Source organism: Phoenix dactylifera, chromosome 4 (genome assembly GCF_009389715.1).
Source record: "Phoenix dactylifera cultivar Barhee BC4 chromosome 4, palm_55x_up_171113_PBpolish2nd_filt_p, whole genome shotgun sequence".
In the NCBI taxonomy this organism is placed as follows: Eukaryota; Viridiplantae; Streptophyta; class Magnoliopsida; order Arecales; family Arecaceae; genus Phoenix; species Phoenix dactylifera.
In genome coordinates, this window is record NC_052395.1 from 25,079,776 (window position 1) to 25,103,691 (window position 23,916).

The 23,916-nt window shown below is 38.5% G+C and overlaps 3 protein-coding genes across 3 annotated transcripts; 1 reads left to right on the forward strand and 2 right to left on the reverse strand.

Moving 5' to 3' along the window:
- Positions 1 to 1,909: 1,909 nt before the first annotated feature.
- Positions 1,910 to 6,006, reverse strand: LOC103717232 (galactose mutarotase). The gene is made up of 5 exons (XM_039125971.1): positions 5,713 to 6,006; positions 5,570 to 5,619; positions 4,439 to 4,562; positions 2,764 to 2,868; positions 1,910 to 2,652 (listed from the first exon to the last, which is right to left on the reverse strand). The coding sequence occupies exons 1-5, from the start codon at positions 5,825 to 5,827 to the stop codon at positions 2,030 to 2,032; spliced, it is 1,017 nt and encodes a 338-aa protein (XP_038981899.1). The 5' UTR covers positions 5,828 to 6,006; the 3' UTR covers positions 1,910 to 2,029.
- Positions 6,007 to 7,096: 1,090 nt separating this feature from the next.
- LOC103717233 (microtubule-associated protein TORTIFOLIA1-like) lies at positions 7,097 to 16,391 on the forward strand. The gene is made up of 6 exons (XM_026808493.2): positions 7,097 to 8,404; positions 9,417 to 9,608; positions 9,735 to 9,828; positions 9,951 to 10,681; positions 13,887 to 14,774; positions 16,003 to 16,391. The coding sequence occupies exons 1-6, from the start codon at positions 7,586 to 7,588 to the stop codon at positions 16,195 to 16,197; spliced, it is 2,919 nt and encodes a 972-aa protein (XP_026664294.2). The 5' UTR covers positions 7,097 to 7,585; the 3' UTR covers positions 16,198 to 16,391.
- Positions 16,392 to 18,021: 1,630 nt separating this feature from the next.
- Positions 18,022 to 23,630, reverse strand: LOC103717234. Its single transcript, XM_008805545.4, has 2 exons — positions 22,947 to 23,630; positions 18,022 to 18,865 (listed from the first exon to the last, which is right to left on the reverse strand). The coding sequence occupies exons 1-2, from the start codon at positions 23,538 to 23,540 to the stop codon at positions 18,506 to 18,508; spliced, it is 954 nt and encodes a 317-aa protein (XP_008803767.1). The 5' UTR covers positions 23,541 to 23,630; the 3' UTR covers positions 18,022 to 18,505.
- Positions 23,631 to 23,916: the final 286 nt, after the last annotated feature.

Here is a 23,916-nt window from a genome sequence, read left to right on the forward strand (position 1 = left end):
TGCCAAACACTACCTAAGTCGTGATCTAAACATTGTTTGGTGTTTTTATCTTTTGCTTGATCTAAACATAATAGGTTTTGAATTCAAATCATTGTATTAATTGAACTATGTGTCATCAAAGCATTATTACTTAATAACTCCCATGAAAACAACTCAAAACAAGCTTTCATGATAATAATCCCCAAATGGAAGAAAATCATGGGCTTGAGGGATATTTGGTATGCATATTTGCAAAATCTTTGGTAGTTGTGCAAAATGATTTAGATTCAAATTTCTCATTTACTATAGTTGAAAAATTAAATCGAACATGAGAATTTCTCAAAGAGATACCCATCATAGTCCTACTCTTACCCAGACAAGCTTGGTACTTTAGCACTTAATGCGCAGTTTTGATAGAATTCGATGCATTAGTGCCGATTTGACCGCACTCCTTTTCACTATAGTGTTTAGGAGGTTTGAGATATTAGAAGAATAGCTATTTCTTATAGTATAGCTCATTACCAATTGACCTTTTGTATAAATTGAAAATAATAATAATAATTAGATATAGAAATTATAATGGACTACACTGGATTTGGTTCGGCCAAGTTAGCACAAAATGATAATATATACAAACAATAAGATTAATTCGTAGGCTTGACTCAGCATAACGATTTGGATAAAGTTTAAAGACCTTTTAATGCATATTTAGTAATTGGCTCACATAATACGAGCTGCCTAAGCTATTGGTTATGATACAATCTCAACCATCCTAAGTGGACCAATGTTAATTTGTGGTTTCAATAAGAAAAGAAACAAAATTATCATTCATTTTAACTGATACTTTTGAGATAATTATTGTTTAATAATGATGAAATATGATATCCAATTCAAGAAATGAGACCAAGCTTCTTAAAAGATATGTTACGCCACGATTATGATTTCAGGTGATCCTAATTTAAGCTGACTAAATATGACTGCTCTAACAACCATGAGTTGGATTAAAGCTCTAAACCTAATCAGCAATCCTAAAGCATGTTCATCTAAAAGAAAGCCAACGCTTAAATGAATTAGACAAGATTACTTTTAAGGTTTATAAATCATAACTCTGTACAAATATTATAACCGTTATTGAAACTTCTGAATAGCTAGATGTGTCGTTGTTAATGCTAAAACAGTAATTATATAGGCAAGGGGAGCAGAGTAATGGACATCAATATACTCTCGCGCACTTTTATTGGTCATATATATTTGATCAATGATAGAACTTAATAAATTTGTAATGACTTAGAACCTCATCAAAATAGCTAGTCGAAAGATATTATTTGGATTCTTTAATTCTATATAAGTACCTAAGATCTACTTGATGAATAACCGATGTGGAACTAAATATATGCTCACATGGATCCTCACATACTTCCGCCATTTAAGCCCTAATATCCGCATCAAGCTAAAGATTCAAATCTAATCACAAATAGCATGATAGGCCGTAGTCAGCTCCAATGGATATGTGAGTATCCCCTAGTCTACATAAATTTTAGGCCGGATCCGCTCTGATAGGTTACTCTAAGTAAAATATTAACCTACGTACCTGCAATAGTTAAGATTTTTTTTTTTAAAAAGGGGAAGGAGGAAAAACAACCATTTTATTAAAAATATAATTGCAAGAAACAAGAAGATAATGAATTTACAAGCTCAAGAAATCAGGTCGAAGATAGAGTCCCACAACACAAGTGGCTCCAATCCTAATAAAGATGTAAACCAGCAAGGGAAATAACTTCTGCTAACCTCTCTTTCTGCAGAAAAAAAAATTGTCCTTCGATGTAAGGCAGCAATGGGGGGGAAAGCCAGAATGAACATCACCTTTCTTCTCGCAATGCAGAAATCACCATGCACAGGAGTTTAGCAAACCGATCAAAAAGAAAGAAAAGAAAGAAAAAGAGAAAAAAATCATTTATTTAAATAATCCAGCTCCAGTTCATTTTATTTTTCTCAGAACTACAAAATTTTATTCCATGAACCTTAGCAAATGAGAATCCCTTAGAAAAACTCACTCAGTGCAGAACTCAAACAGCATATTGTGCCTGTACTTCTCGCCAGGCTGAACCACAATTGAAGGAAAGTTTGGCTGGTTGATGGCATTTGGGAATCCCTGGGTCTCCAAGCACAATCCTGCATGCTTTTGGTATACAGCACCTGCTTTACCCACAACACCATCAACATAGTTGGCAGTGTAGAACTGGACACCAGGTGCATCAGCCCATAAGTTCAGGACCCTTGAACTTGAAGGATCCTTCACCTTAGCCACATGCTTTAAGCCCGATTTCACTTCTCCACAATCCAGCACATAGTTATGATCATATCCAACAGCAAGTTCATGGATTCTGCTACCAATCTTGTTTTCTGTTGTAAAATCAAAGGGGGTACCACTGACTGGCATGAGTTCCCCGGTGGGAATTGAGTTCTCATCAACTGGGGTTACATGAGAAGCCCATATTTGAATTGAATGCCCAAGCACGTTGCCAGAGTTATGACCAGCTAAGTTCCAGTACGTGTGTTGCGCTAGGTTGATAGGAGTAGGCTTGTTCAGCGGCACAGCTTCCATTTCAAGTTTCAATGATGTGCTTGAAGGAAGAGAATAAGTTGCCATGACAGTAACATCTCCAGGGTAACCTAGTTAGAGAAAATTCAAGAATCATTTGCTCAGATTATGCAATTTTCTCATAGAAATAGTATTGCCTTCTTCTAGAAAAAGAAAATAAAAAAAGAAAGAGTGCTGCTTACCCTCCTCTCCATCTTTACTATGATACTTGAAGGTGACTGATGGGTTTTTATCATTGTTATATTCTACAACCTCCCACAGCACTTTGTTAAAGCCTTTATTACCACCTGACAATAGTAAACCTCATTAATCACTCACTGCAAATGTTCATTGTATAAGAATTGTTTCAAATAACCATGTTCAGCAGGTCATCAAATAATGAAATGCAATTTCTCACAATATTATGCAGCTGGAAATAAATAATCAAGTCATTCTTGTTTTGGCACTAGTTTCATCATGGGCTTCTTAACTAAGAATGCTTCTACATATGCAAGATGAACAAGATGCCACTAAGATGCTTTTCCTACATCTCTCTTGAGCTCATGTACGCAGTTCAAGTATACTCAAAGAGAATGATCATGCTAAAGTTCAGATATCGCAAAGGAAGAGTTTATTCTACTATTTTGTTTCATATGCAATTTCCAAACCTCACAAATCTATACAAAGTAAAGACATATATGGTACCAAATTTACTTAAGGCAGCTTTTAGCAGTAATAGCTATAAGTGACACTGTATTTTACTGTTAAGCAACAGTTGAGGCCCATCAATCCATAAGCTTCTTTAAATTTATACTAGTATAAACAAGATTTCCTTCAACCCAGACAAGTAATGCGGTTGCTACCAGTAGCTTTGATAATGTTCGTATTCACACTGTCAGCACCAAAAATTTAGCACTTGAGTGGTTACTTCTATAATATGGCCACATCTGTTATAATCTTGGTTACTTCTATAATATGGTCCCATCCGTTATTATCTGATCAACTTTTTCCACGGTTACATCTGGAGGATTTACTTTATTTCTTCTTTTGAATTCCAATACAACAATGCCTCAATCCCTAAATTGAGATTTTTCAGGTAAAAAAGAAGAGGAGAAGACATGAACCTGGAAAGTCCTACTGAAAGTAAAATTCCCCATGGCTATGTTTGGGGATTCAGGTTTCCAAAACAAATCCAACTGCCTAGTCACAATATCATATAACTTGCTTCCCGAGGCATCTACAAAATCATGTTTTATAAATTAATCAAAATGCAACCTATTTTCCATGTTGTGGTGTGATTTAAGAATCAATTCAAACTTGAAAACAGATCATACATACATTGTCTAGGATCATACTGATGCAATGAAATTTAGTGGTGAACAGCTGCATTACATAAAGTGCCAAAGCTACCTTCCTGATCTCTGTAGTACATGATTATTTCAGTATGAAATTTAGCGGCGAACAGCCGCATTACATGAAGTGCTAAAGCTACCTTCCTGATCTCCATCGTACATGATTTTTTCAATAGCTCAGTCTGCGTTGGTTCTATTACTTGGAAAGAACCGTACTACATGAACATAGGCGCCTCTTTCATCAAATAAACTCATTTTTTTGCTGTGAACCATGAAGTAAAGGGGCCATTTTGAGTGTACGAAACAAGGTATCTTTAAATTTGGAGACCTGGGCTGTTATTGCTTAGCAGGTTAAGTACACTTGTGTTTGAAGATGGTCATTCTTTGCTTAAGAAAGTAGTGACCTAAAACCTTGTTTCATTGATGTTTTAATCACAACATGATGATATCAGGAAAACATATAACATACCCAAAGACAAGTTTGCGAGCAAGCATTCCACAGTTACAAAGGAGTTTCATTACTTACCATGGAGACTGTTTGGTCCGTTGTTGATGGCCAGGGAATATTCGACCCCGTTAAAAGTAAACTTCCCTTGTTTGATTCTATTTGCAACCCGGCCAACGATGCAGCCAAAGTAAGGTGGATTATCCTTTTGATCATCATAAATTAACAAAAAAAAGAGAGAAAGGATTAGATCATCACACTTATACCTCGCTGAAGAAATTTAACAAACAAAAGGCATCCGCATTGTCTTCCATCATCATCAACAAGAGAAATGACATCAGAGCATGCATTTAGAACATAAGGTGATATAAGAAGCACGGCATATACTAAGAAAGAAAAAGGAGAACTTTGCACAGAAAAAAAGTGAAAAAGTTGATTTTTCCCCGTACCTTGCAGGAAAATCGAAGTAAACACCCAACTCTTGGATGGGATCTTCAATTATCACCAAAAAGAAAATTCAAAGCATGCATATAAAGGAAAAGGTGAAATTTTTAACGATGGGTATTTCAATCCTATGAAAGAAACCGAAGAAAAAAATTCCCCAAGATTATGGCTATCTCAAAATATCAAATTTATCTAGAGTACATACGTGATACGAATCGAGGGAATCGAAGCCAAGAACCACATCATCACCAAAAAGAAAATTCAAGGCATAAATTTAAAGGAAAAGGTGAAATTTTTATATGGGTATTTCAATCCTATGAAAGAAACCGAAGAAAAAAATTCCCCAAGATTATGGCTATCTCAAAATATCAAATTTATCTAGAGTACATACGTGATACGAATCGAGGGAATCGAAGCCAAGAACCACATCATCACCAAAAAAGAAAATTCAAGGCATGAATTTAAAGGAAAAGGTGAAAATTTTAGCAATGGGTATTTCAATTCTATGAAAGAAACCGGAGAAAAAAATTCCCCAAGATTACGGCTATCTCAAAATATCAAATTTATCTAGAGTACATACGCGATACGAATCGAGGGAATCGAAGCCAAGAACCACATCATCACCAAAAAGAAAGTTCAAGGCATGAATTTAAAGGAAAAAGTGAAATTTTTAGCGATAGGTATTTCAATTCTATGAAAGAAACCAAAGAAAAAAATTCCTCAAGATTATGGCTATCTCAAAATATCAAATTTATCTAGAGTACATACGCGGTACGAATCGAGAGAATCGAAGCCAAGCACCACATCAGAGAGATTTCCTGAAACCCAGGAGAACAAGAAGGAATCGGATCAGAGACCGAAGATGGAATCGGATGGGATGAAGAATGGATTCAAGTGGGCGTAATCATCACCGTGGGCATCGGGGACGAGGAGAGAAGTGATGGTGGCTCCCAAGTTTGTTATTTTGGCGGTGATAGTGCCATTACTCAGTTCGAAGAGCTCCGGTTTCTTGTTCTCCGCCGCCATTCTTTCTTCCTTCGATCCTCTCCAACGTCGTTAGGCGTCTCTACCTCGAAGTAAATGGGAGCAGATGATGATCTCTTCGCCGCGTCTTCGTTTTATTTCAGTCGGAGAGAGGGAATTAGTTGGGGCGGTGGAGCGGTGGGCTGAGATCGCGAAAAATCCGATCTTCAATCGGATCTTCAAGATCTATCCGTCTATTTGTGCCTATTAAATGAAAAAAAACTAAATCCCTCTTCAAAATTTAAAAAATAAAAAATAAAAATATTCATATTTTTTTAAGAAAAATATTTATTTATTTTAAAAATATATATTTTAAAAAGTCACGTACATTAAAAATACCACACCTAAAAAAAAATATTTTAGAAAGCAGAATCTCTTTCTGCTAAATTTAATAAAAAAGTATCTTTATCTTTATTTGATGAGAAGAATACATGAGAGAGTCCAATCTGTTGAATTTTCTATTTTCTATAGATCTAGCTAACTGTCAAGTTTTTTTTATTGATATTAAAAAATAAATAAAAGATTTATTGAGTATAGTTCGAATAGCAGAAATAAAGTCATAAATAATTAAATGCTAAATTTATATCAAGATTTTATCTCAAATACTCTATGTTATGATCAATGTGGATAAGGAATAAAAATTTTAACCGCAAATAACACTCTTTTTAATCAAAAAAAAACATGCGACTATTGAAACACTTTTTTGCAGATTTACTTTTTCAATGGTAAGATCTATCACATTTCACCGTCACATAAGGGTTGTGAGGACTATTTCAGAACCATATTAAATTTTATTAATAGAAATTCACAATATGAGAGTGATATTTATTGACCCGAAAAGTTAGATTATCTCGGCTTAATATCTTAGGATTTGACAAAATCAACAATATACTATCTATAATTGTCTTTTTGGAAATGCTTACTGAGATTGTTTTTCCATCTAAACTCGGCCACCTCTGTGAATTAGATGGGACTTGGAGTTGCACAATTTCAATAAAAACCTGCCATACTCTCTGTCATGGAAAGTAATTTTTTAAAGTTTTGCGTTGGAGTAAATCTTTTGTTAGATGGTGGGATCAACCATCACGAGGATACTTTTGGCAGTGATGCTAATCTAGTATACCAGCTCTGTGTAATATTTGGACTAAAAAGAAAGAAGAAAATCAATCATATGACCTTCTCTCCTTGAGCATGCAAGGCCAAGGAGCAAGAAATAATAAAGATATACACACAACGCAATGCAGTCTCAAAATAAATCTGTTTAGTTCCAACTTGAGCAAAGTCAGATGCGTAGAAAATTTACTAGGAATTTAGCAACACCACAAGAGTGATCTCTTACGTTCCACCAAAAACTTCGTTTCTTCCTCACTTGTCACCGTTGTGGGCTCAGCCAAATCACTCGTTATCCACTCCATTTCATCTGTTTCAACACCCAACAACCGTTACAACCCTCCCTCTGTCCAAGATTCCTTTCTTGCCTTCTTCCCCCAACCTCTTTCAAAACCATCCCCCTCTCAAACTCCCCAAACCTCCATCAACCCCTCGCAAATCCCATCTCTTCGCCTCTCTAATAAAAATTTTGAACATATCTCACTCCCAATTACTAAATCCCTAAAGATCTTCCTCTTTTCCATCTAATTCGTTCCCCATTTCCTCCATCCTTTCCCATTCCCATCATCTCTCTTTAAAATGAATCAAATCTTTCCCTTCCCTTTCCTTATCTAATTCTTTCTCCGTCTCTCTACAGTAGAGCCAAGAAATATGGCCACTGCCATCTCAAAACCCTCCTCAAGGCTCTCCAAGTCGCCTTCCCAGTCCCAAAGCTCTCCCCGTTCCTTCTCCACTTCCAAGTCCTCTTCTTCTTCGCTTTCTTCTCATATGGCCATGGTGGAGCTCAAGTCCCGGATCCTCTCCGCCCTCTCAAAGCTCTCCGATCGCGACACCCACCAGATCGCCGTCGACTACCTCGAGAAGATCATCCGCACCCTCCCCGCCGACGGCGTCCCCATGCTCCTCAACTCCCTCCTCCACGAACCCTTCCCTCCCCCCGACCCCAATTCACGGCAAACTGCCACCGTCGCCCGCCGTGAGTCCCTCCGCCTCGTCGCCCTCCTCTGCTCCTCCCAACCCGACCCCGCCTCCGCGCACCTCCCCAAGATAATCGCCCACCTCGTCCGCCGCCTCAAGGACCCCGCCTCCGACTCCTCCGTCCGCGACGCCTGCCGCGACGCCGCCGGCTCCCTCGCCGCCCTCTACCTCCGCCCCTCCACCGCCGCCAACCCTGAAGACACCTCCGCCGCTTCCGGTGGCGGTGGGTCCTCCTCCCCGGTTGTTTCGCTATTTGTGAAGCCCTTGTTCGAGGCGATGGGGGAGCAGAACAAGGCGGTGCAGGCCGGGGCGGCGATGTGCCTCGCTAAAGTGGTGGAATGTGCTGGGGGTGGTGGGGATGGGGAGGGGGGACGGCCGGCGACGGGTGGAGCGGCTTTTCAGAGGCTGTGCCACAGGATCTGCAAGCTTCTTAGCGGACAGAGCTTTCTGGCAAAGGGGGCGCTGCTTTCGGTTGTTTCTAGCTTGGCTCAGGTTTGTTCAATGATTGGATTTAGGTTTTCTAGTTATAGAAAATGAATGTAAGTGTTTTTAAAGGGCATTTTTTCTTTAGTTGTGTATTAAAGTCTAGATCTTTAGGGGATTTTTTTGGGTTCATAGAGGTGGATTCTTGCCATGGAATTCAGGAGAACCCACATTACCTGATTGGGGGAGACGAGATCTCTATTTTTTTAAGGAAATGAATTAACCATTGTTCTTGTTAAAACAAATAAGGACATTGAAGGAGATGGGATCTTTAACTCTTTTTTCTGTAAGGAAAAACTTTCGCCTTCATTCCTATAAAATCAAATAAGATATGCAGCTTTCGGGTTGACTGTTGCTTGATTTAACCTGTTCTAGATGAGGCGTATAGACGCCAACAGTGTCTTCTTGATCTTTTTATTGCTCTTACTGTTTTCTTTTAGGTGCCCATTCTGTTTCTCTCATTTCTGTTCGTCCTGTCTGTCTTTGAGCCACGAGGTTTTGATTTTGAACTTTCTGATAATTTCCTATATCTATTGATACATGATCTTATCATATATGATCCTCTCTAACCATCTCTTATGTCAATGCAACTAGGAGAAGTTTAGATGCACGCCGACTAATGTGTGTTGACCCTTTCAAAATTAATTAATGTCTACTTTGTCATCCAATGAAGTTTTCAAGTGCTGATGGATTAAACATATTAAAAATCAGAAGTCTTTCCCCTTCAAAATTAACATGGCATGTAAATAGTTTTGTGTTTCAAGTCAGTAGCTTCTGCATGAATAGCAGGTTTCAGCTTTTATCCAAGAAAAAAGAGCAGTTTCAGCACAAAAAAAGTAGAATTTCTGATGAATAGAGTCACAACTACACCATAGCATGTCCAGTTTTAGTGTTGAAGAGGAAGATCCATCTTTGGATGAACCATGGACAAGAAGCTTAGTTTTATAATTATGAAGGAAAAGTAGCTATATGTATTTAGTTGAACTGTAGCTGGAGTACTCACTATAAGAATCTTAAAAAGGTAGGAGCACTTATCCCCCAGAACATGCAACAAGTGCTGCAAAGTGTTCGTGAATGCCTTGAGAATAGTGACTGGGCTACCCGTAAGGCAGCAGCTGATACATTGAGTGTCTTGTCATCTGCTTCAAGCCATCTGATTGCTGATGGGGTTGCTCCAACAATAGCCGCTCTAGAGGCTTGCCGTTTTGATAAGGTAGCTTTCTGTTTTACAACTTCATTGTTTTGAAGTTCGTTAATTATAGGGAAGAGTTTTGTTTAATGAATTAATCAAATGTCAGGGTGCTCAATGAATTAATCAAAAGTTCTCTGCTTTTTTCAGGTGAAACCTGTTAGAGATAGCATAATGGATGCATTGCTGTCATGGAAGAAGATTGCAGGAAAGGGAGAAGATGGAACTTCAGAGGACTTAAAAGGTGTGCATCATACATAAAAATGATTATTTATCTTGTTCTTCTTTCTCAGTTTGTCTTTATTCTTTTTTCTCCTTGAGACCGGCACTTTTCTAGTTCATTTTGATTTGTACACTTTGCTGCAGATGGCAACAATTGTGAATCAGCTGATACTGAAGAAAACTCAGATAATAAAAGGTCAAATGCAAGCAATAGAAGATTAGAGTTCGTGAAAGATTCATCTGCTAATTCTTCACCAACTAATAGTGATACTGTCTCGAAAGAGAAGGGTAGTAACATACCCGAGAAAGCAGCTGTTTTATTGAAGAAAAGAGTGCCTACATTGACCGACAAAGAGTTGAATCCAGAGTTTTTCCAAAAGCTTGAAACAAGAAGTTCTGATGACTTGCCTGTAGAAGTAGTGGTACCTCGTAGGTGTCATCAGTCTTCCCACTCACAAGGTGAAGGACCAGAATTGTCTGATAGTGATTCCAGGGGCACATCTCGGGGTGCATCAAATCATGATGGTTTGGCATGCCATGAGTTGAATGACATTCGAGGACACATCCATGCTAATTATCAGAATGCTGAGAAAAGAGTCGGGGTGTATAATAAACTACAAGAATCAGATGATTCTGCTCAGGATAAGTGGACAGAACAAAGAGGATTTCGGGTCAGGGACTCGAAAGGAAGGGCCTTTGATGTTGATGATAGGGTTGAAGTCAGTAAGAGGGATCCCTCTGCCTGTGTAAATATCTCCAGACCTGATGGTCAAGCCGAAGGGTCCTTCATGAATAACAAAGTTAATTGGTTAGCCATTCAAAGGCAATTATCACAATTGGAGAGGCAACAAGCCAATCTAATGAACATGTTGCAGGTATTGTTTATAAAGGAAGTCGTAGCAGCAATTCTATTATCCAGGATAACATAGTAAAACAAGGTTCGCTGAACTGGTACTGGAACTCGTACTGGTTGACAGCCGATACGGTACAGTATACGGTATGCAATGGCGTGTCGGGTAATTTGATGTTCCTTGATGTTTTTTGATATTTCTATGATGTTTTTCTTCTCCTTCTTTTTCTTCTTCTTCTTCATTTTCTCCTTCTTCGATGTTTTTTGATCTTCTTCTTCTTCTTCTTCTTCTTCTTCTCCTTCTTCTTCTTCGATGTTTTTTGATGTTTCTATAATGTTTCTTCTTTTTCTTCTTCTTCTTCATCTTCTCCTTCTTCTTCGATGTTTTTTGATGTTTCTATGATGTTTTTCTTCTCCTTCTTTTTCTTCTTCTTCGATGTTTTTTGATGTTTCTACGATGTTTCTTCTTCTTCTTCTTCGATGTTTTTTGATGTTTCTATAATGTTTCTTCTTCTTCTTCTTCGATGTTTTTTGATGTTTCTATGATGTTCCTCCTCCTCCTCCTCCTACTTCTTCTTCTTCTCATTCTCCTCCTCCTCCTCCTCCTCCTCCTTCGTCTCCTCCTCCTCCTCCTTCTTTGTCTCCTCCTCCTCCTCCTTTTCCTTCTCCTTCTCCATCTCCTTCTTCATCTTCTTCTCCTCCTCCTTCTTCTTCCTTTTGCTCCAAACCGGTTTTTACAGCCGAACCGACCCGGTTCCACGCCGGTTCGGCCCGGCACGGCCCAAACCGACCATGTAGTAAAATATTATGTGGGGCGAACTTTTTATATATATTCTTTTTGTTTATACATGATGGATGTCATTCACATATTTGGGAGGCTGAAATTAACTCTGTTCCAGTGACTGTAGGTACTCTACATTGTTATTGTCTCAAAATTCATACTTTAGCATGGGAGGGTTGATTTATTAAGAACATATCTGTGGTGTGTTACATGCTTGCTATGGATTGTTTTAGTTTCATTATATCACTGCTTTGTCTGATTGGAATTTATTTTCCCCTTAATTTCTTTTGCTGGCAAGTTTGTTTGGTAGGCCATGAAAAATGGATGCTCTTATTTCCAGTTGTTTTGTCAAAGCACCATTCATGCCTTCAATGCTGTAGTTTTTTGTGAAGCAGGACATTAACATGAAAATTTTTTGAGCTCAACCTTGACTTTTTAGGGGATTAGTCTAATGGATTCCATGCTAGAGTTAGCACAACAAATCTGAGGTTTTTGATTATTACAAGCAGTGAAGGAACATTGTGGTTGAGTTGATGAGAAGCTAACTTTGCGAAAAACTTTGGGAAGGTGGACCAAGAAAATTCTTGGAAACTTGAGGAAAACCTTTCTTCATTGTCAGGTTGGATTTAGTAATTCTATAAAAAGGAAGGGTGATGCAATTCCTTCATTTTCAGTAATCCTCTGACCAGAGAGCTTAGATCACATCAGTAACTTGTTAGCTAGAAATTAAAGGGGTCAGCTGAAAATTAAAAAATGGTGAATGGCTTAAAACTGAAGCATTGAGTTGGATACAAATCCCATAATTTAAGAAGGGTGAATGGCAGCATATATTTCCAGAAGATTACAGATGGGGGAAGAAGGGCAACAAGATCAATGGGACTGTATTAGTGGAACTAAATCTGCAAGCAAGGTTAGGAGGTTTGTGGTGTTTCTGTAGTTGGTTTGGGGTGGAAAATACAGGAAGACCAAAGCCACTCAATTGGTAAAACTTCCATTTTTAGTAGATTGAAGGTGGTGTCCAGATTGATGGGGGTAATTCATCGGTGCCAGATTGGATTTACATGATTGTTCTTTCAAATGTTCAAGCTATATGATTTGAAAAAAAGAGAGTTGACAAATGTACTTATTGAATTTCAAATTCATTGAAACTAACGTTTCTTATCTTTTCTTAATTTTTAGGACACATTATTTTATTCTATATACATTCGTGATGCTATGATTCTTGTCATCTACTGTTTATACAATGCGACCAATATAGAAAGAGATCCTTTTTTCTCCTTCTTGAAACTGCTACAGCATATTAAGATTCACACAATTGCTCCACCAAACCACTCAATTCTCAACTGCTGAGCCCACAAACTGTGCCCTTTTAAGTTTCCATTTAAAACATCCTTGTCTTGTACACTGGAAGTTAGTGGAACATTGAAATACACACTGTATTTGGAGGATTCTTGAAAAGCATTTCTTCTACATCAAATTGAAGAGAGGTTCACAGTGTAATATGCTGATGGTTGAAATAGTAACCAGACTGGCTGGGTTTTGCGATAGAGTGAAGTTCTTTTGGTCATCTAGGCTACATGCATAGACAAGACCTCTTTGCTACCACTGAAGTGCCATTTGAATCTTGTAATAAGTTTCCAACTCTTCAGCATCTTTCTGGTGTATAATGTGAATACATGTACATCATGGACTGCCGTGAAACCTGCTATTTAGAGATAAGGAAACCTCAAAAAGCGTATGCTGTTTTGCACATTCTTAAGAGACCCTGAGAAGATCCTCTACAAATTTGGATGAAACATCCCTGTTTTCCTTTTCCTAGATGACATCCAACAACTTAAATTTGTAGCCATTGAGCTCAATAACTGTTTGATCCCTGTTTTTAATTTGTTTCTCACGTTAACTCCACATGGTGTTCTTGCAGATCTATTTCCTTGTGTTTCCTCGAATGCAAATTAAATTCAGATGAATCTTTAATGCAGTAATTTCTCTAATTTGAATTTATACTGTCTACCTGCTTGCTCTTATCAAGTGAGGTCTTTGATCCCGGTTATGTGCTTCCGAACATACATTTAGTCGTCATTTGGACCTTGAACATAAACATTTCTTAATTAGACAAGGTTAAAAATTTAAAATTCAACTATGGCTTAAAAAAAAAAAATCTTTATTTTATAAAGCATCAAATAAGAATTTGTAAATCTGGGAATGAGTTATGTTTCAAACAGCGATCATAAGTGATACTGCATTATTTAGCAATTATCACTAGTGTTTAAAAAATAAAATCTTTATTTTATAAAGCATTAAATAAGAATTTGTAGATATGGGAATGAATTACGTTTCAAACAGCGTTCATAATTGATACTGCATTATTTAGCAATTATCTTTCTGTAACTGCATCTGTATTAGCAAATTGCTTTTACATATTATATTTGTTTTGTTTTACTAATTTCAGGATTTTATGGGAGGCTCCCATGACAGCATGATAACTCTAGAAAACAGAGTTCGCATTCTTGAGAGGGTTGTTGAGGAGATGGCACGAGATTTGACAATATCATCAGGAAGGAGAGGTGGTAACGTGGTGCTAGGTTTTGAGGCATCTCCTGGAAGGTCCTCGAGCAAATACAATGGCCTTCATGACTATTCAAGCTCAAAGTTTGGCAGGGGGGGTGATGGACGGATTCTGTTTGCAGAAAGATATCTCTCATCAGGTAGTATAATTTCTGGATTTAGGGGAAGAGATCCCCCTTGGAGATCAGATTCTGAATCATGGGATACTTACACATATACAGCTCCAAGAAATGGAGTAATGAACTCTAGGAGGGCTACTGGTGCTGTTGCCATTGATGCTAGGGTATCTAGGACTGAACAGGATAGTGATCAAGTTGGCAACAGGCGATCTTGGGACAAGGGGCAAGGACCATTTAGGCTTGGTGAGGGTCCTTCTGCAAGAAGTGTTTGGCAAGCCTCAAAGGATGAGGCTACTTTGGAAGCTATCCGGGTGGCTGGCGAAGATAATGGGAGCTCGCGAGTTGCAAAACGAACGACTATTCCAGAGCCAGATGCTGAAACTTTGGCAGATGATAACCCAGGACAGGAAAGGGGTCCACTTTGGGCTTCCTGGACCCATGCTATGGATTCGCTTCACAGTGGTGATATAGATTCAGCATATGCTGAGGTTCTTTCTACAGGTGATGATCTGTTACTTGTAAAATTGATGGATAAATCTGGCCCTGTTGTTGATCAACTTTCCAGTGAGGTAGCAAGTGAAGTCTTGCGCATGGTTGGACAGTTTCTCATGGAACAAAGCTTGTTTGATATAGCTCTGACCTGGCTTCAACAGGTATGCCTCACTTTGTAGTTCTGTCTAGAAATGATTGATTTATATGATTATCCATTAATGATAGCAGTGATCTAAATCCCGTGGGACCAGGCAAATCTCTGTTTCTTTGTGGAATAGGATGTGCTGCCATCCCACCGTCCCAATGCTTGGGCTGGGGGATATCCTGGAATGCGCCAACAGGATGCTAGGATGAGGATGATGGGATGGCTCCATCCGGACACTTGGGACGGTGCCCCATCTCAACATCCTGCAGGATGTCCCACTGAGACTTGAATCTATATATGATAATTTGTCTAAGATCCGTCTAAGATACGCTACATTTATATTTAGTGCAAGTATACGTGGCTACATGTTCCATGATGCATCAGGGAAGTTTGCTGCTATAGCTGTTTTGTCTACATTCTGTTTGTTTAGATTGGAACAACTATTATGTGAAGGTTGTGAAGCTGCTCTGCGACAGAGTATCTACATAAAGGAACGAATTATACTTGCATGGGAACTCTGTTTACACTTTTGATGTGCAAATTTGCAAGGCTATATATATGCAACCATGCAGGAAAGGAGGACAATGCATTGGAATATTATTTGTAGCACTCTTCACTCTTCTTTTCCAACTCTATGTTACTTTGAGAATTAGCACTAATTGGTGCACAGCAGAAGTGTCATGTTCACATAGAGGACCATGATGCAGAAGAAGAGAGGTGGAAGGAATATAGCTATTAATCTGCCTGTTTGATATTCATTTATCAGTTTTAAATTCTGGGTTCGTGAATGGGTTGGATTCATGCTAGATTGACCCTCTCTAGGATTTATACTGTTATCTAAACTCTTCAGCTGTACAAGGATCAAATCTGCAGATTTGGCTGAGAATCAGTTCTCAGAATCATGGAGAAGAAAACATGAATGTTGGGGCGGGGGTATTATAACATTTCAACTTAAAATCGCAACTTAAAATTTCAAAATATACATAAATCATACAGAACCAGGATTTTGAAATGCATCCAAATGCTCCTTCTGTCTTAGGAATTTGTTCTTCGCTAGTTTATCAAAAAATTATTTCAGTCTCATCTGTCTGGAAGACGCAATCCATGTATCTTGAATATACGGGCCACTCTCTAGTGTATATTGTATAGCCTGTTGCACACCATTTCATCTTACACATCATTTGCAGAACAAATTTGTGCTGGGCAGCATTTCTATAACAGTGTTTACTGAATGTTTTTTGCAGTTGACTGATCTGGTCGTAGAAAATGGAGCTAACGTGCTCAGCATCCCCATTGAAGGGAAGAGAGAGATCTTGTTGAACCTTCACGCAGCTTCTGCAATCGAACCATCGGAGGATTGGGAAGGGGCTACACCTAAGCAGATAATGATGCAGTTAGCATCCTCCTGGGGAGTCAATTTACAACTGCTTATCAAGTAGTATCTTGGGTAATCGCTCATGTTGTGTACTTTGTTTTCATATAATTTTTTGATTGGCTTGTTCTTAAGAAGCATATAACATTATATGTAATGAAATATAGAGAAGATGGAGCATGCACTACTCATTAGCCACAAATATTACTTCGGTTTTTTTTATTTGTTTATTTACCAAATTTTCTTTCCCACTATCAAAAATGCCCATCACAATGCATGTATCGGTTCGTTAAAATGTTTCAACCAGGTGAGCACCTTGAACAAAGTTGATTATGAGGGTTTCCTGAGCAAGTTATTTTTTGGCTGCGAACGCTTGCTGCTCATCCCCATCTATTTAAAGACTTTTTGGTTTGAGGAAAGATTTTTTTTACTGAAATATTTTTTTCAAAAAAGTTGCTATCTGAGTTTATGATGTCTGAAGAAGTTGTTTTTGCATGTTTCGTTGATTATGGAAATGTAGCACTTTTTAAAATAGTTTATCTTTGGTTAGGCATTTACTTTTTTGAAAAAATTGTGTAAAATGCCTAATAAAAAAAAATTACCTCATTCTGTCCAAAAGCTTAAGAATATTTTTTTTAAAAAAAATATTCTAATTTTCAACCGATGAAAATTAGATTTTTTTTGTCCTGCATATTTTTTTATAAAATATTAAAATCTTATTTTTATAAAAAATTATTTTTATTTTTTAAAAAAATTCTAACTAAATATGAGATTTATATTTTTTTATTTTTTATTTTTTATTTTTTACGAACCAAATGACTTGTAAGATTTTGAAATATTTTGGATATAGGCTGGGTTGCGAAGGATGCCGGGCTCTGGCACCCATCAGTGTTACCAGCAGGCACTGCATGACGGTCAGCATTTAGCAATAGAAACGTGTTGTCCAGCCATTGCCACCTCTCCTTCCCTTTCGTGTTCTTTTGCTGATGAACCATCATGAACCAGAGAGTTGCTCTTGAACCACCGTCGACATCTTTATTGACGTCGATGGCGACCGATTCATCCACAAGCGCAAAAAACAAAGGCAATGTTTTCATATTGAAAAGGCCTACCGCACCTTCCTTTGGAGGTTACCATCCAGGCTTCGAAGGGGCTGTTATACCAACCTACACACGGACCCCAGCAAATCCACATTTCCTCCAATGTTCAGTGAAATCCTTTTTTTTTTTCTTTTTTGAGGAAGAAATCATCAAGGCAAGAGAGGCTTTCCCGCAGCAGAAGCTGTCTTCGCTGCCCGTTTACCATCCCAATATTCCAGGGGGGAGCTCAAGTAATTTTTCCCAGAGAGGCATGGCGAACTTCATTCTGGCGGGGCTGAAAGTTCGGCCTCTTCTTGGAGGGCAAGCACTTGCCCTGCAACCATCCCATGGCCCCCTCAGAAGAACTTCCTCCGTTCTCTTCTCAAACCGGAAAAAGGATGTAACCAAGAGACGAGACTGAAAATCCCTTGAGAGCCCCCATCTATGTTTCAGTTCCACTGACGATGGAAAGCCGTTTGGAAAGCCTTTTCCCAGAAATTTCCCCATATCAATCTCATCGTCAGAGAAGATAATGGTTTATCTTCGGCTGAGGCTCCCAACAAAACCACCTCCGGCCACGAACGCCCATACGTGGGATATCTTGCACCTTAAAGCATCTACAAAATTTTATGCCACTATAAAAATGAACAACGTGTCACCCAATGCCCCAGAATAGGAGAATATACTTACCAGGCACAATCTGCAAGCATATTATAAGCTAGTCAATTCAATCAGTAATGAACCAACCCTTGACCTGTTGCAGTCTCCCTGCAATCTTTCATCCAAAGTACTGCCACCTTTAATCACAAATGTACACTAAAATGTTGAGCTTGATAGGTTTCATAGTCTAACACAGAATGACCATAGCAACAGGTACGTCATCTTTGCATCAATATTATGCTGTTACCTTTTAAGATCCTGGTTATACGTGTTTAGCAGGCTCAATCTGCAAACACACGATACAATAAAAAACAAAAAAAAAAAATGCAGGAACGTGCTCTCGCTCAATGATAGCATGGCAAACGGTTGGATGAAATGGCTCAGGCTCTGGGACCATGAAATGCTACGTTGACCTCAGTACATCTGAAAGCACCAGCACTCCACATTTCCTCTGCTTGTGGTAGTAAAAAGAAACCATAGCACCAGTTTCTCTTGTCGAAGAAATTATTTACATATGCTCATGACTTGGTTCAAAATTTCATGGTATTTGGTGCAACAGGCCTTCAACACCCTCTGAAAACTCCTCTACCAAGGAATTGGAAGGGAAAAATGAAACCGCAGCAAGCTGTTTGGTTACTAATCTTTGGTGCAGTGAGCATCTGTACCATGCCGGTTACAGTGATGATAACCCACACTGCCAAGGAACTTCCTAATCTCCTCTGAACTGCTGTTGCTAGCCTGCAGCAACCGCTCATCTTCCTCATATATGAGGTATGGGGCGTGCCCTTTTTTTCTAGACAGAAGCTTTGAGGCACCTCTCAGGACATGGGACTCCCAACCTTGGACATCAATTTTGATCAGCAACACACGTTCTGTATCTGGAATGACTTCATCCAAGGGGATTGTTGGCACCTCTACAGCAATCTCTTCATTAGACTTGAATGCTAGTTTTGCACCAGTTGCAGAGATGGCACTGTTGTCCAGGCGGCCAACCAACTGATTCATATAGCAAGCAAGAAAAGTATTTTGCTCGGCATGAATAAATATCTGATAAATGTGAAATAACTAAAAAATTTCAAATGTGAAATAACTCAGGCTGTTCTCAATTGAGTCACCACACAATCATAAACCATAAAGTCGTCATAATTATGATTGATTATAAGAACAGAAATATAATAATATTTGATGTAGAAACCAAAGCAATTGTCTGAATTAACCAAATAGGTGAGCAATCATGTGCACAATGAATTTCTGAATAGGAAATTTGAAGTGCCGAGAGAACTGTTGGAGATAATCATATGGCCAGAAAATGCAAGATGTGATGTTACCATTAAGCTTTCCCTAAATGGAAAACCTCTTCTCCGCTCATCTTTCAAGCACGAATTTCCATCGACACACAGGCACCCTTGCATCATGAGAGTAGACAAACAGCATCACAAACAATGACAACTCTGATCTCAACTAAAATAGAAACTTCAAACAAATTTTTCTCACACTGGTCCAAGTCAGCAATTCTCACATTTACAAGGGTCATGTGCCATGAGGCTTCCTTTGAATAAGAGTAGCCTGTGCCGAGCATGTCTTCTCAATCACAATACAAATGGCAGCTAGCCAATATATGAAGCTGTTACCATACCTACGCCGACAGCCTTGCCTACTCCATCAAGGCCATAGCATTCCAAACAGCACCTCCAAAAGGATGTGCCTTCCATAGTAGATCTGGGAGAGATTTGTGTTGAAGATGTGTATCATTTCACTCATCAATTAGCTTCCTCTAAAAGTAATATTTCTATCAATCATCTCAATTGTAAGAGCAACATACAACCCACCCCAGGTTCTGACATCAGTCCCAGCTCACTGCTGGCCTCACTGCAACTATATGGCTTGCCTGCCTGACTTCCTGCTGGTCAACCAGAAACAACACATACACACATAATGAGGATCATTTCACTCATCTATGTTTTGTTTTGAGTATAAGCGAGTTCCCAGTCCTGCTTGGTTGACATTAGCCACCTAATCTGTATCCAGATTATGTTAGGGGCTAGTTTTGAACCTCTTTAGGTTGTTAAAAGCTATGATTAATTTGATTCCAAACAACAAAATACATTAAGAAAGTTTCTTCTTCAAGTCTAAGAAATCATGGCTTTGTAACTAGGGTAATTCACCATCATTCAAGGCATTAACCATCAAATATGAAGTTGTATCTAGATCATCATGGCACCCATGTATATACCAGTATACTATTACTTGATAGACTTTGCACTATCTTATTCTAATTCTCTTCTTTTGCCTTCTCCATAAATCATTGGGGTCAGTTAACACATCATAGGCCTCCCATCTTCATATTCAGTTTTCTCCCACCTCAGAATTATTTATTTCCATTTAATTTATCTAGAAATTAAGGATACATGTCCCATGGATAATAAAGTATCACTTTTGGATGTTAAAGCTATACTAAACAAGATAAGCAAATAAAAATACTTACATCTCCAGACTTCAATATAACTTAACAATAGAAGATTGTCACATGTTCCTACAATTTTATCCTGAACTACAAGCATGCTTGAAGTCATTTAAGTTTTCAAGCGAGTCCAATCCAATAGTCTTTGCCCCTCACCACATAGTTCTGTAAAATATGTTCCTCAACCCTCTCCATAGCCATGTCACCATATAAGGAATTTTCAGTCTCAATTACACATTCATAAATTACACACGTAAGTTCCTTTTCTTAACCCCAAAACCCCTTCCTAAATGAATAAAAGAAATGTCCACTCTACATGCTTCTTAACATAGCCAGCACAAGTTATAGAATTCCAAGGATATATCTTCTGTACACAAACAGAAAACATGGATAAAACATTCACGATAAAAGTAATGAATATCCACATGGTATCACTTACATTTTTGGCATTTGCTAACATGACTAGCATTTCCAAGTAAAGACCTACTACAACATCTTACCCAAAACGTTTTCCATCACTACCAATCCATTGTTCAAATGCCTATCATAGGAGTTCGGCTAAATACTAACCATCTGATAGCAATCCATGCAACAATAACAAGGAAACTTGTCAATTTTCCAAAACTATCCTCACAAATGAGCAATATAGTCGACCCTCTGCATAGTATTGAGCTCTTTGATTTTATATTCTACTTTTGAAAAAGTTTGAATATATAACCCTGACACTTATGGAAACAAACACTCATGCGGTCAAAGAATCCTTAGAAGATCTTATTGCAAATTCATAATTCAGATTATCACCTAAATTCTTCTAGTAATATAAAAAAAAAACTTATACAAGCAAATAGGGACAAAAACCCACTAGATAGTATCATAAGTTCCATAGGTCCACCTTAATACAAATCTACGAGGTCCTCTTGTGGAGCTTCAATTTTGTTTGATCACTTTTCAGAGTTTCCATATTATGCAAGTTTAAAAGAAAGCATGGTAGTTCATAAAAGTTGCTTCAACATACAACTTGATGCTTTTGTGATAATCATGCAGGCCTTGCTACTACTAACCTTCTCAAAATGCTAAATGTGTTATCTAAAAAATCTTGGAGAAAAAAATGCTATAATACAAGTTAGATATATAGCCACCAGTTTTGTCCTTTCTAGGATCCCCTTTTCCACTCCATGCTCCACACTGGCATTTTATTCATTGAGTATACTACCAACCTTCTCCCTTAACAGATTACAATAGGTTTCAGCAGGTTTAAAAATTCAGTTTAGGTTTTGATTGGGCTAGATGAGATTTGGATGCTCTGGCTGTAGTTTCAGCTGAAAATACGAAAATTTTAAAGCTATCAAAAATTAGGAAAACAGAAATAAAGGAAAAATGAGTCAAGAAAATATATTAGAAATTATTTTGGAGCATATTGTATTGCTTGAGATTTTTGAGTGTTTTTTTTTGTGGTTTTATGCTGAAATAACATAAAATATAAATTCCACATTTTTTTAAAAAAAACATAATTCACATCATTATAGAGTGCAGAAAACCACTTAACTGTTTGCTGAGAATCTGACACATGATGGACTACACACATACAGATTTGAGTTCTAGGGTAGCCAACCCTACATCAAAAAATTTATACCTTTCCTCTAAATTTCTTCAGATCCAACATTGCAGTGCTTCCAGATTTTCTCAAAGCTCACAAAGAAATGACTTCAAATTTTCACAAATAGATGAATACCTAAAAGAAGCACAAGTTGCCCATATATACAAATCACCTTATGAGTCTGTTCCGGTAGAAAAATCTAAAACTGGACATAATTTCAAGAAAATTGGTTTCAGCTTTGGAATGTAGGCCAGAAGTTCAAATCCTGACAATAAGATATTATTAGGACTCCCATCTTCGTCTTTTTACACTGTTCTACCTGTAAAAGGCATCAAGCATGGTGTGCAAAACTAATTTCTGAATCTAAAAGTGCTCCAACAAAATTTAAGGTTTATATAGCTAGTTATCTTAAGAAAAAACCTCACAAGTGATCACTTTATAAAAAGCATTAAGCTCATATGGATGGAAAATATACTTTGTGAAGAAAAATTCTATTGCATATTATGTGTAACTAGTTTGACTAAAAAGCCATTTCAAAAGTTATTGGGAATCCTTACAGTTGACAAAAGAAGAGCTTGTCTTATTCCTAAAGTAGAGCACATATAATATGCCTAAAAAAGAGAGAGAGCAGTAATTCCTCTTTGCATTGACAACTTAGTGAGACAAATAGATGTATTTTTGGCAAAAAGAAGAACACCTATTGGCCTCATTTGTAGCACCGAGTGTCACTTAGTATTGGTTATTCGATCTATATACCGTTATATCTTACATGTTTAAATTAAACATCTTATTAGCATATATAGAAATGGAAAGCATTATGCATGTCGATAAAAGGAAACTAATGAACACCGAAGAACATCATTTTCAGTTCCCAATGTTTGGCACTTTCCATACTTCATGGGTGCAACATCAACAAATTCGCTACTTCCACTAATATCTAAAAGCTCATCAATCTCCGTATAACACCAAAACATCAATTTTTTTTTTTTACAAGACAAAACATCAAGAAAGAACAATACCTTATGGAAAGTAATGTTCCCAATTCGATCCGAAGCAGCTGCGGCAAACACAGTCACCTTGTCTGCCGCCCGATTCAGGAAAACACCATCACAAATTCTCTGAAGATTCTCGAACACCGGCTCGAACGCCACCACCCTGAACCCCATCGCCGCAGCCGCGAAGGTTGCCATCCCCACATTGGCCCCCACATCCACCACCAACCCCTCCCTGGCCTTCCCCTCAAGAAACTCCTGGATCGTAACCGAGATGTCCGGCTTCCGGAAGGGCTTCCCCTTGAGCATCCGCATAATATTCTTGTGAGGCTTCTCCGGGAGCGTACCGAGGTCGGCGAGGGAGTAGAGGAAGGGGTGGCGGACGCCCTCCACGACGCTGGCGAACACCGGCGACGCCTGCTGGCAGGAGACGCAGTCGAAGGGCCGGATTCCCGACCCTAGAGTTAGGGTTAGGGTTTCTCGTGCCCGGATTGAGATAGCGTTGGAAGAAGGGTACAAGAAGAAGAAAACAACGAAGAATGATATCGGGAGAAGAACAAAAATTAGGATTTTGGGAGAGAGGACCGGCAAGGGTTTCTCCCTCTTCCAAGCATTCGCCATTTTATTTGCCTAAAATGGAAAGAAAAAGTTCTCCCAACAGTGAGCTCAGAACCGAGCTGAGCACAGAGAGGAGAGAGGAGGGGGATCCGGTGTGAATCTTACACAGGAGATACGGACATACGGTGTATAAGCATAGAGTTCTTAAATGAAGGGCATTTTGGGAATCGAGATTGGATACACAGAATTGCCCGGGGCGTTGCACGAAAATAACGGAATTGCCCCTCAGCGTGTGGGTCTTCCAGACGGAGATATACAGTATATAAGCCCGGGTGGCCCTTGGAAGGAGGCCAAATGACGGAATTGCCCCTGCAGGTCAACGGGACTCCAACGGTCGAATGTCATGTGGGCGAAGGCTTTTTAGCGCGCGACGTGGAGT